The sequence below is a fragment of the Equus przewalskii genome, chromosome 13, assembly GCF_037783145.1.
Source record: "Equus przewalskii isolate Varuska chromosome 13, EquPr2, whole genome shotgun sequence".
NCBI lineage: Eukaryota > Metazoa > Chordata > Mammalia > Perissodactyla > Equidae > Equus > Equus przewalskii.
In genome coordinates, this window is record NC_091843.1 from 8,995,760 (window position 1) to 9,009,744 (window position 13,985).

Here is a 13,985-nt window from a genome sequence, read left to right on the forward strand (position 1 = left end):
ATACCAGTCATTAATATTTAAAATGCTATCTGAAAGCCTACATTCCAAATAAATAGAATATATTCCACCGTTAATAAAGATCTATCACTACTTAGTCATATGCTATAAAGTAAAGATTACCAAGTACTATTAATACACAGAAATTACTTAAACCAACAAACGCACGGTAATTCTGAGTAAAGACAAACTTGACCCTCTCCTGTGCAACCATTTGCACTGCTCTGCAGTCTCACGCTATTTGTCTAGGACCACAGTCTACTGATTTTTGCTAAAATTTTCTACCAACTTAAAAGTTTCTGCCAAAGTTTCTGGGACAACGTTGTGATCATGACTGAGTGCCGGCAGGAGGGATTTGGTGGTGGACTTTGTTGCTGGCCATGGTGGTGCTGGGGGCTGGGTCTGATTCCTGGCCAGTCCACGGGTATTTATTTCCTCCATGGCTACATGCTCTAGGTCTGTGGCTTTCAGCCTTCTCCTCACAAAACACCTGAGGGCCAGGACACACTCCCAATAGCAGCAGGGGCTACTGCAGTTGGGGGGTGGAGGAGGGGCAAGAGAGGTGCACTCAAATCTTGATAGAACGTATATATATTTTTTTGCTTTTTTTTTTTTTTTTTAAAGATTTTATTTTTTTCCTTTTTCTCCCCAAAACCCCCCAGTACATAGTTGTATATTCTTCTTTGTGGGTCCTTCTAGTTGTGGCATGTGGGACGCTGCCTCAGCGTGGTTTGATGAGCAGTGCCATGTCCGCGCCCAGGATTCGAACCAACGAAACACTGGGCCGCCTGCAGCGGAGCGCGGGAACTTAACCACTCGGCCACGGGGCCAGCCCCTGTTTTGTTCGTTTTTTTTAAAGATTGGCCCTGAGCTAACATCGGTTGCCAATCCGCCTGTTTTGTTTTTTCTTTTCTTCTTCTCCCAAAAGCCCCCCAGTACATAGTGTTATATTTCAGTTGTGGGTCCTTCTAGTTGTGGCATGTGGGATGCCACCTCAAAACGGCTTGATGAGCGGTGCTAGGTCTGTGCCCAGGATCCGACCAGGTGAAACCCTCAGCCGCCAAAGCAGAGCGTGTGAACTTAACCACTCAGCCACCGGGCTGGCCCCATAGAATGTATATTTTGAAAAGGCATTCCAGGTGAATCTGAGATCTTATCCCCACCAACCAGACCCCTGAGAATCAATGGTGGAAGTGGTAAGGACTTGGGATTTTTGGCCAAATAGACTTTGGTTTACATTCCACTTTCCAGTTCATCTCTCTGAGCCTTAATTTATTCATCTATAAAAATGGGGATGATGATATCCACACTTCAGGGTTGTTGTGGGGGTCTAAATGAGAAAACTTCCCTGAAAGTCCTCTCTTCCTGTAAGTCACTCTCTGTCATTACTATACTAATCATATTATTAATTATATTAATTATATATTAATCATATTATATTAATCACATTATCACTATATTACATTATATTATCATTATATTAATCATATTATCATATAATTGGGTTAGTTACTTGTCTCTCTATCCACTTGACAGGAGATTTTTTTTTTTTTTTTTAAAGGATATCTTCTTTCTTTTTTTTTTTTTTTTTTAAAGATTTTATTTTTTCCTTTTTCTCCCCAAAGTCCTCCCGGTACATAGTTGTGTATTCTTCGTTGTGGGTTCTTCTAGTTGTGGCATGTGGGACTCTGCCTCAGCGTGGTCTGATGAGCAGTGCCATGTCCGCGCCCAGGATTCGAACTAACGAAACACTGGGCCGCCTGCAGCGGAGCGCGCGAACTTAACCACTCGGCCACGGCGCCAGCCCCTTGACAGGAGATTTTTTAAGGAGAGGAATTATGTCTTATGATTCTTAATGGCTCTTGCACCTTGTACATAGACAGTCCTCAATAAACATGAATTACCTTCCTCTTCTCTTTACTATATCACCAACATATCATAACAATTCCAGGGTCATAGCAAATAATTACAGGCCTACAGCCTTTTGCCTAGTTACACAAAATCTTAATTATACCCTTCTTCCAGGAAAATAATTGGTTAACTGAAACATCACCACAAATAAAGTTTACATCATTTCATTTAAATATTAGCAAAAAATGATAGCCAGGAAGAAAAGCTCTTCTATGGCTGTCTCATTCTATTTTTATCATTTCTTTACTCAGTGACATGTTCTGCTGATTGCAGGCGACTTATTCGCTGACTAATGACCATGTTAAGGTGTTTACATTTGCAAACCACAGACTATTATGGAGATAATTTGGCAAAATAAAACAACTGGAAGCAGGATCAAGATATCATTTCCAAATTTAGTGGAATTGGAAAATATCATAGTGATGGTTATCCATAGAACAATGGTATTATTCTCTATGAACTATTCCTGGCATGTATATTTTTATGCATGTTACTGTGATTTGCAGAAGTGAGTTTTTTAAAAACAATATAAACTTGGACCTAACTCATATTAGCCAGTCAGAAAACACATTTGAAAATAAAGAAATTGTGGCTTTATTACTTATTACTTAAATGCTTGTGGGAATATGACCTATCTGAACCTGATTTCTCATCTTAAAATGGGAAAAATACAAACTACGATATGATGAATGGAAAGTTCCTGGCAAGTTGCCTGGCATAGACTAGGAGCCCAGCCTTCCCAACATACCTGAGTACTCACAAGGCAAACTTAAGACGACATTAGTAGAGGCTCCAGGAAAGAAATCAGAGGTCGACTAGTTCCAGCTTCACCTTTTATTTCTCTCAGGTCTCCTGAAGAGCTATCCTCTTTGTGAATTCTACCTTCACTGGGCTGAGATGAACTACTTAGAGATTTCTTTCTTTCTTTTTTTTTTAAACTTTTTTTTTCTTCTTCTTCTCCCCGAAGCCCCCCAGTACATAGCTGTATATTCTAGTTGTAGGTCCTTCTAATTCTGCTACATAGGACACCGCCTCAGCATGGCCTGATGAGCAGTGCTAGGTCTGCGCCCAGGCGAGGTGGCAAAACGCTGGGCCGCGTAAGTGGAGCATTCGAACTTAACCACCCAGCCACTGGGCCAGCCCCACTTAGAGATTTCTTGATGGTGGATAATCCTGAGGCCAGTGTACTATCCTATCTTCAGGGAAAATACTCCTAGAGAATAACCGGTAGAGAGTCTTGACAAAACCAGTTGCTCTAAGAGATATTCAGGGACCAGGCTGGCTTTTGGGAAACCCTGTTTCCTAAACTAGGTGACCAACCACCAGTTACCTGCTGCAGGACATCTGGATTTTGCTGCATAAAATGTAATAACCTCTGGCCGGCCTGGGTAGCCTCTCTGCATCGAAGTGGCTTCTTGCCCTCTTTTGCTATATACTTGAGGAGGCAGGTGACGATGTAGTCTAAGCTGGCACAGCAGCTGGAGGCGACAACTGTATCTGTACAAATAATAAATGAGAATTCGTTTGCATTACTAAATTGTTTGTTCCGTCAGATTAATTATAATGCCTCCACTAAAAAAAATCACTTTCTGGTTTCAAAGCACTTTTATCAAACTGCAAATTCCGTGAGGGCAGGGATTTTTCCTTGCTTATCCCTTTAAACCCAGTGTCTACTTCAGGACCGGACATAGAGACATGTCAGAAAGTAAATGATTCCTGGATTGAAGTGGACGGAATTTTCCATTTGTGACTTAATGACCCTCTGTTCAATTCCAGTGACTTTATTAGATATCTACCTGGTGCAAGGTTCTCTGCTTTAGGGGAATCCCCCCACTCTGGAGTCAAAGAGCTCAAGATTTAGTACATAAGTCACTATAGCAAAATGCAAATGAGCGGCAAATGCTGTGAGGGCTTTGAGGAAGACATCACATTTGGACAGGGATCAAGGAAAGTTTGGTGAAGGCAGTAGCATCTGAGATGGGCTGGGAAGTTATTCCAATTACACATAATGAAGGACACTTCAGGTAGAGAGATTAGCACAACGTACATAGTGTAGTGGAAAGGTATGGATTTTGGAGCCAGACAACTCTGGTTTCAAATCCCATCTTTTCCAATTACTTACTGTGTTGTTAATTTGAAAGAGCCACTTGAGCTTTCTCATCATTTGTAAAATATCTTTCAGAGTTAAATGAGAAGAAAATAACTAGAAATTCTCATAATAAAAATAGCTGATATTTATGAAGAGCTTACTGTGTTAGTTACATGGATTACTTTTTTTTGCTGAGGAAGACTAGCCCTGAGCTAACATCTGTTGTTGATCTTCCTCCTTTTTCGCTTGAGGAAGACTAGCCTTGAGCTAACATGCATGCCAATCTTCCTCTATTTTGTATGTGGGTTGCTGCCACAACATGGCTAATGAGTGGTGTAGGTCCGTACCCAGGATCTGAACCTGCGAACCTGGGCCACCAAAGTGGAGTGCGCCAAACTTAACCACTATGTCACAGGGCTGGCCCCTGGATTATTATTTTTAATCCTCACAACAGCCCTATAACAGTTACATATTATTATCTCCATTCACAGGCGAGGACACTGAGGGATTAAGTGACTTGCCTACTGCCACACAGGTAGATGACAGTGGAACTATGGTATAAAAATAAAGAAGGAGTTGGACTCTAGATCTGTACTCTTAATCACTAAAATTAAGTAGGTATTAAGCAAAATTAGGTATTAAGCAAAAATATATGTAAGCATCAAGCATCTTCTTAAAACACAATGGGCACTCAAAAGATAGTAGTTACTAACAGTTTGCCCTCATGGTGAAAAGAAGAGGGTGTATTCAGGGAGTAAGACTCTTGGTTTGAGTGCAAGGATGTGTAGGGGAGTCATAAGTGAGAAGGCTGACAAAGCAGGTTGGGGTCCTTCTTGAGAGTATCCAATAGTGGGCTGATACATTTAATTTGAAAGGCAACACAGGTGTTATTGAAGGTTTCTTTTTTTTAGCAAGTAAGTGACATGCTGGAGCAACCATTTATTGACTATCTCCTTTGTACATTAAAATTATCATTTCATGTACTTCTAACCACCACTTTGTATATAGTAGGTGTTGTTACTGGCACTTTTCAAATGAGAAAAATGAAACTCAGAGATAACTAGCTTATCCAAAGTGCATGGTTTTGATTCATAGCATGACACTGCCTAGATATCTTGGCTAATGGTAACATGGACACAGTCCTGGAGAGTTTATGATTAGTAACAGAATCAACAAGAGAAACAATTAAAACACAATGGGCACTCAAAAAATGGCAAACACGGCAGATTCAGAAGAGGAAAAGTAGACTGGGAGACTAGGGCAGGGACACAGCAGATTCTAAACTCCCTAGCGCAATAGTTTCTTACTCATCTCTCAGGTTCTGAGACACATGTGAGCCTGTCATAGATCAGAGGTGCAATATTAGCTGAATTAATTAAAGAATGGGTAGGCAAGGCTAATCCGAAAATGTTTTTTAAAGGTCTTGAGTTGTGTTTAGTAATAATACCTGGAATTGATATAACACTACAGTTTAAAAACTCTTTTGTATACATTGTTTTAGAGAGATATGACATAGTAAACAGAAAGAGGTAGGTTTTGGGGCAAGTTTTGACATACACCTAGACATACGCATTTAAAACAGAGGATAATGGTAGGGGATGCAGGATCACAAGGGGCTGAATGAAGGCCCAAGAGATGGGCATGGACAATAGTTTTGGAAAGCTGTGGAGTTATAGGCTTTTAAGAAAGGAACTCCTTTTTTTTTTTTTCTCCTAAAGCTATGGTGTTTGATTAATTGATTGGTTAATTAACTGTTTCTCTCTCCACACTAACTGAGTTACTTTGCAGAAAAGGGAGCTTTGGTTTTATAATGCTGAGAGGTAGTATAAAGTACTAGAAAACATCTAGGCCTAAGAGTCAGGCACAGACTTGTTGAGCATGGTTTTCTCTTTTCTTCAAATTTCTACCTTTGAAGACCCAATCATAAGAGTAAGTGGATGAAGTAATCTAACATCTACAAAAGGAAGCAAGCAGGAAATAGATATGGTTCCCCTTACCAGTGAAGAACAATATGCTATCAATAAAACAAAAATTATAAAGACTTCACATAGATTTGGTGACTACATGCCATGCAGGTTGCATTAAAAAGTTCAAATCTTCTGAGTCAGCTATGAAAAAGCCAGGTAGACACTTTAGACATGAAGGTTGGAGCATATATCCTTGTCATAAAAGCAAGAAGAGCTTCCATTATAGTTGATGTATGGTTGGGGGCTTTGAAAAGAATAAATGTTATTTCAGGATAGATTGAATAGTGTGGAATCATAAGGATCAAGGGCCATTTGATCAAAAACAGAATGAATGGTGCTGAGGACTATGTATTCTTATTGGTTTTCCTTATTTGCAGCTTAAACTATTGTGTGAGATTCAAAAAATGAAACTCTCCTGACGTAACAGGATGGCTAGAAGTCATGAATTTTCATATTTTGTCCTAGTTCTTGATTCTTTAGAATCGTTTAAAAAGGCTTCATCCATGATTTAGACAATTTTGGATATAATTTTTAAGCATAATAGGCACTGTGTCCTCTCTAGAAACTTGCTGTTTGGCACTGAAAACAACCAAATGCTCCTTTTCTCCTGCATTTGGTCTCCACAGGAAGCACGTGCATCCTTAATAGCCCCCCTGTTCACTAAGACCCATCACGGAAAGCTGTTCTGAAAAGTTAACTGTAGAGGAAAGAGTTGCTTAACTGAGTCAGAAGAATGATAATGGAGCTGAGCTGAATTCTGGCTTCGACTCAAAATTTCTCACCATAGCAGAAGGTAGGATAAGGTCTTGGAAATATGTGGTGTGAAAGGCAATTTCGGAAACAAAAGGCCTCTTTGGATGGTAGAGTGGTTTTCGAAACAGGGGGGTCTAGGTTTGAATCTATATTGTCTAGACGTTTGACTTTACAGATCTTCAACTTGCGCCTCTGTAAAATGTGCTTAATACCACCTACTTTGCAAGGTGTTGTGAGAAATTAATGAGATAAAGTGAGCAAAGATTGTAACACAGTGCCTGACACATAGTAGGTTTTCCCTTTTTCATTTCCCATTTGTTTTCCTGGCTATTTCAGTCCCTTAAACACTAAGCCTGTCATTATAGTTAATCCATAGCTTTCTTCTCTCTTTAGAATGTTTTGGTAGGAGAAACTAATGTACAAGGTCTCTAAGTTTCTAAATATTTCCTGAATGTTTTACTCCTATATTACATTCATACCATTTACTCCATCCAATTCAAGGATGTGTTCAAAATGACAACACAATCTCTTTATTAATAATGAACATTTTATTAGCAATGAACTTATGGGGAAAGATCTGGTGGTTTCCAGTTGGTTCAACTTTTCACTTGCCCTCTCCCTTCATTGTTTCACCTTTTGTGCCATCCTTTACTTCTTGGCTAATCTGCCAAGGCTAATCTTCAGAGACCTTCCCTGATCACTCCTTCTGAAAAAGCCACACTTAATCATTCTTTATTCATTATGCTATTTTAAGTCTTTGTTTAGCTTAGCACTTATGATTTGACATTTTCTTGTGTGTGTGTGTGCGTGTTCATTGTTTATTTCTCCCCGCTAGAACAGAAGCTTGACATCAGCACTGAACTTATCTGTCTCATTCCCTTCAGTACTGCCAAGGTCTGGAATGGTACCTGGGACACAGTATGTGCACAATTGATACTTTCTAAATGAATGAGTTGAGAGTCATTATTAAGAGCAGCTTTTTGTAAATCCTGAACTTGGTCTCTGTATGTAACTATGGGGGTGGTGGCAGATGGGTGATTAAAAAGATAGAAAATGCTGGGGCTGGCCCCGTGGCCTAGTGGTTAAGTTCGGCATACTCCACTTCGGTAGCCTGGGTTCATGGGTTCAGATCTCCGGCGCAGACCTACCCTACTCATTGGCCATGCTGTGGTGGTGACTCACATATAAAATAGAGAAAGATTGGCAGAGATGTTAGCTCAGGGCTAATCTTCCTCAAGCAAAGAAAGAGGAAAATTGGCAACAGATGTTAGCTCAGGGCTAATCTTCCTTGGCAAAAAAAAAAAAAAAAAAAAAAGACAGAAAATGTAATTGATTTTCTCACTCACCTTTGTCTTTCCTCACATTGTAACTGGCCCGAAACTAAAAATGCTGATGAATGATGATTAAAAATTTGTAATATCATGTTAGGCATATTAGGCAAATCACTACTCTATCACTGATTCAACTTTTTTATACCTCCCTCTCATTTTTACACTGAGGCTACAGTAGAACTGAAACCTGCTTGTAACCCGAACAACACCTACAAAAGCCTCTTTGCAAATCTATCATTGTTGGAAAGGGAGAAACCCGAGTGCTTACTTTCAACATTCTAAATAGTCTTCTTTCTGAAGACACAGGGCACAATTCACCTGCCAAACCATAGCCATTATCAGGTAGCTCTAGCAGGTGGTGAGGTAAACAGGACTGTGTTTTAGAGCTAGAAAGACTCCTAAATCAGGCACATATTAGTTGTACAACCTGAGGCATGCTGATGCACATCTCTGAGCAACAGCTTACTCATCTGTATAATGAGAATAATATTACCTAATTAATTTGACATTTTCTTGTGCATGTGTGCGTGTGTTCATTGTTTATTTCTCCCCACTAGAATATAAGCTTCTCAATAAATAATTCAATAAATATTTATTAAGCACTTACTATATGCTAGGTTGGGAATAAAGTGGTGACCAAGACACTGTTCCTATCCTTCAGAAGCTTACAATCAGGTAGGAAATAAGGACAAATAGTTCTCTTAGAGTATCTAACCCAGTTTTGGTATACAGAGTGGTTTTGAGAATGAAATGAGTGAAATACACATATGAAAACAGCTATGACAGCATCAGGCATGGAGTATGTATCCATGGTCATACACCTAATAAGTGTTAGCACTAGGACTTAAATCCAAGTTCAGTATTCCCTCCATAATGCCACTTTGTCAAGACTCTCTCGAGAGCCTTGTTAAAGTGCAGATTCCAGGCCTAAGACCACACTTTGAAAACAACATAGCCACTTGCAACTAATCCAAAATCTTCAAGTATTACTATGATGTGAGATAAAAGAATGTCAAGCCAAAGTGTAATAATAAAAGACAAGACTGCAGTTTCTGTCCATGAAGGATTAACCGCTATGAGAATTTTCCCTTCTGCCATAAACAACTAGAAAACAGGACAAAATATATGAAAGAACATTTTTCAATTATTGCACAACAAGCAGTACAGGACTACTAAATCAGAGAAGAGGGAAACCAATGAGGTAATACCTACACCACTGCTCAAGCTTACTGCCCAAAGCAGTTTCCGGGCTACAGGCCAGGAAGGGAGGAACCCAAACAAAGCTAAGTGTGGTCTCACTGAGTTGAAGAGAAATAGCTGGAATTTGGTTAGGCTGAGGCAGCTAGAATTGAGGGACAGAGTATTGAAGAGTGGGTGCCATACAAGCAGAGAGTTCTGGAGATCTACCTCTCCAGTCTTTGAATAATATAACAGGGATATTTAACACATGTGTAATTGAAGTTCCAGAAGGAATGGAGACAGAGGGAGAGAGGTAGACTGTAATTATCTGAAGGCAAGCTGTGATGATATTATTTAAAGGTGTAGATTGTAAACCCTAGAGTACCACTAAAAATAAAGAAGTAGGGCTTATAAACTCAAAGGGTATATAAAATGGACTTATAAAAAACATTTGATTAATCCAAACCAATACAAGGCAGGAAAAAGGAAAAAAGGAACAAAACCTAGATAGGATAAAGAGAAAACAAATAGCAATATTGTAAATTTAAACTCAAATATATTGGTAGCTACATTAAATGTAAATGGCCGAAACACTAATTAGAAGGCAGAGATAGTTAGACTTGATATAAATATATGACCCAACTAAATGCTGTGTGTTAGGCAAGTATGTCTATGTCATAATCCCCAGAACCTGTGAATGTGTTAGATTACATGGCAAATAAAAATTAAGGTTGTAGATGGATTAAGGTTGCTAATCAGCTGAACTAAAAATAAGGAGCTTATCCTGGATTATCTGAGTAAGCCCAATGTAATTCCAAGGGTCCTTAAAAGTGAAAGAGAGAGGTATAAGAGGTCAGAATTAGAGGGAGATGTATTTATGGAAGAATGGTCAGAGAGATGCAATGCTTTGAAGACAGAGGATGGAGGCCATCAAGCAAGGAATGTAGGTGGTCTCTAGAAGTTGGAAAAGGCAAAGAAATGGGTTTGCTCCTAGAAAAAAACACAGTTCTGTTGATACCTTGATTTTAGCCCAGTGAGACTCATGTCATATTTGCGACCTAAAGAACTATAAGATAATACATTTACATTGTTTTAAGCAACCATGTTTGTAAAGATATGTTACAACAGCAATAGAAATTACCTGCTGTCTATAAGAAGACAACTTTAAATATAAAGACACAGGAAGATTAAAAGTGAAATGATGGAAAAAGAGGCGACGCTAAACAAAAGAAGGCTGGAGAGGCTAGTAATAGCAGACAAAGCAGATTTCAGAGGAAAGAATATTACCAGAGATAAAGACGGCCATTTCATAATGATAAAGGGGATAAATTCATCAAGGGGACAGAACAATCCTAAATATTTATACACCGAATAACACAGCGTCAAAACACTTTATACAAAAACTGATAGAACAGAAAGGACAAATGGACAAATCTATAATTACAGTCAGAGACTTCAGTACTTCTTTCTTGGTAGTTCATAGACCAAGTAGAAAACAAACAAACAAAAAGCCAGTAAGAATACAGGAAATCTGAATATTATTAATCAATTAGACCTGACACTTAACAGAACACTCTTCCCAACAACAGCTGAATATACATTTATTTCAAGTGCCCATGGAGCATTCACCATATTTTTGGACATAAAAAAGATTCAATAAATATAAAAGTTATAACAATGATTGAATATTTTCTATGGCTACAATGGAATTAGACTAGAATCAATAACAGAAAGATAGCAGGAACATCTCTAAATACATGGAAATTAAACAATGTGCTTCTAAAGTAACAACCCGTTGGTAAAAGAAGAAATCAGCAGGGCAATTAGAAAATATTATTGAACTGAATAGAAAAAAACAAAATATGTAAAAATTTTGTGAGGGACAACTACAGCAGTGCTTAGATTAAAGCATTAAATGTGTGTACTAAAAAAGAACAAAAGTCTGAAATCAGTGATCTAAGCTTCTATCTCAAAAAACTAAAAAAGGAAAAGCAAAACAAACTGAAGGAAGAAAATAATAAAGATCAAACATGGAATCAATAGAATAAAAGATGGAAAAATAATAGAGAGAAATCAAGGAAAATTGAAAGCTGGTTCTTTGCAATGAAACTGACAAACCTAGAGCCAGAATAATCAAGAAGAAAAAGATAAAAGACACAAATTGCCAATGTCAGGGATGAAAGAGGGGACATCACTATATGTCTTACAGAAATTAAATTGTATAACAAGAGGATATTATGAACAATTTTATGTCAATAATGTCAGATGGACTTTAGATGAAATGGACAAATTCCTTTAAAGACAGAAACTATAAAATACTACTAAAGATGGAATAGATAGCTGGAATAGTCCTATATCCATTAAGGAAATTTAATTTGTAGTTAAAAACCTAACAAAGAAAAATCTAGGCCTAATGGTTTCACTAGGGGATTCTATCACACATTTAAGGAAGAACTAATAACAAGTCTACACAAACCTTTTTAAAAAATAGGAGAGGAAGGAACACTTCCCAACTCACTTTATGAGGGCACTAGACCGACACGAGAACAAGGCAAAGATAGGAGAAGAAGAGAAAACTATAAAAGAAGAACTAAAGAAGAACACATCAATATCTGTCATAAAGATAGATGTAAAAACCTTATCAAAATTTTAGAAAGTTGAATCTAGTAATACATAAGAAGGATGATACATCATAACCAAGTATGGAATGCAAGGTTGATTTAACATTGGATCAAATTCAACACCCACTCATTATTATACTCTTAGAAAACTACAATAAAAGGGAATTTCCTCAACAAGATAAGGAGCATCGAGGAAAAACCTAGAGCTAACATTATACTAAATGGTAAAAGAACAAATGCTTTCTCCATAATCATGGAGACAAGGAAAGGACGTTTGCTATCATCACTACTATCCAACACTGTACTGTAGTAGAAAGTCAGAGAGATAAAGCAAGAAAAAAAAAGTCATACAGAGTGGAAAGGAAGAGGTAAAACTGTCTTTATTTGCAGACACATCTATGCAAAACATTTTAAGAAATCTACAAAACGCTACCAGAATTAATAAGTGAGTTTAGCAAGGCTGCAGGATAAAAGGGCAACATACAAAAAAAATCAATTGCAGTTCTACATGGTAGCAAAGAACAAGAGGAAATTTGAAATTCAGTACCATTTACAATAGCATAAAAACCATAAAATACTTAGTTATAAATATAACAAAATATGTACAAGGCTCATACATTCAAAACCACAAAAATGCTGTTGAGAAAAGCTAAGGAAGATCTAAATAAATGGACAGATATACCATTTTCAGCAATTGAGCACTCAATATTGCTAATATTTCAATTCTCCAATTGGGCTAGAGATTCAATGCAATCTCAACCAAAATTCTCCTAGTCATACTTTTTCCTAATAAGAGAAACTAACAAATTGATTCTAAAATTTATCTGAAAAGGCAAGGACCCATAGCTAAGACAGTTTTAAAGGAGAAAAACAAAATTAGATGGCTATAGTATCTGGTTTTAAGACTTACTATAAAATTAGGACAGTACAGAATTGGCACAAAGTAATCCAATACATCTAAGATATTCTTCAACAAAAGGTGCTAGAACAATTGAATATCCATCTGTTAAAAAAGAATCTCAGCTTTTAGCTCATAATACTATATATAAAAATTAAATTGGGGGCCGGCCCAGTGGCTGAGTGGTTAAGTTCACACGCTCTGCTTCGGCAGCCCAGGGTTTCACTGGTTCGAATCCTGGGCATGGACACGGCACTGCTCATCAAGTCATACTGAGGTGGCATCTCACATGCTACAACTAGAAGGACCCACAACTAAAAATACACAACTATGTACTGGGGGGTCTTTGGGGAGAAAAAGAAAAAATAAAATCTTTAAAAAAAGGTTAAATTGAAATAGATCATAGACCTAAACAAAACTTCTAGAAGAAAATATAGGAAAAACCTTTATGGCCTTGAGTTAAGCACAGATTTCTTAGGATAGGATCCAAAAGGCCTGAACCATAAGAAAAAAAAAGAATAAACTGTTCATTGTTTTGAACTGTTCACTTAAAATCAATGAATTTTATTGTGTGTAAATTACATCTTAATAAAGCTTGATTAGAAAATAAACTGTATGGGGCCAGCCCAGGGGTGTAGTGGTTAAGTTGTGGGCTCCACTTCTGCAGCCTGGGGTTCGTGGGTTCGGACTCTGGGTGCAGACCTACACACTGCTCATCAAGCCATGCTGTGGCGGCATCCCACGTACAAAACAGAGGAAGACTGGCACAGATGTTAGCTCAGGCCCAATCTTCCTCACCAAAAAAGCAAAACTGTGTACCAAAATATGAAAAAAGGGCATTTTCTCATTTGCACATATTATAAAATAATCTTTCCGTTTGGGTACACAATCTTTCCTCCTTTGTAGGATGATCATCTCAATAAGCACATACATAAAGAGATCACAATCAAATTTTTCCTCCTGAAACAATGTCCTCCATAATACTTACCAAGAGTAGTGAGTCCCTCTGAGATAGATGTGAGAACATATAGGAGTACAGGAGGCTCTAAGTTGGTGACGAAGCTCATGTGGTCCTGGGTGAGACATTCCAGCAGTGGATAATAAGACTGGCTCAGTTTCCGATATTGCTACAACAGAGAAATACTAAATGTCAAGTCACAGGGAAGCAAAAGACATGTTACAGTCCAGGGCAAATTGTCATTTATAATATTGGAAATTATAAAATTACTTAAACACAAA

At 37.9% G+C, this 13,985-nt stretch overlaps 1 protein-coding gene across 12 annotated transcripts in view; it reads right to left on the reverse strand.

Moving 5' to 3' along the window:
* Positions 1-13,985, reverse strand: part of RANBP17 (RAN binding protein 17) — a 335,917-nt gene that overhangs the window by 25,916 nt on the left and 296,016 nt on the right. For 10 of the 12 annotated variants that reach the window (XR_011525453.1, XR_011525452.1, XM_070570350.1 and 7 more), the window contains 2 exons: positions 13,735-13,873; positions 3,239-3,405 (listed from right to left, as the gene is read on the reverse strand). Coding sequence is in view for 9 of the 12 variants with exons in the window: in XM_070570350.1 (XP_070426451.1) it covers positions 3,239-3,405; positions 13,735-13,873 (306 nt within the window). In the remaining 3 variants the exon portion in view is untranslated. The remainder of the gene's footprint in view (positions 1-3,238; positions 3,406-13,734; positions 13,874-13,985) is intronic. The other 2 variants (XR_011525451.1, XM_070570355.1) reach the window with 1 other exon arrangement.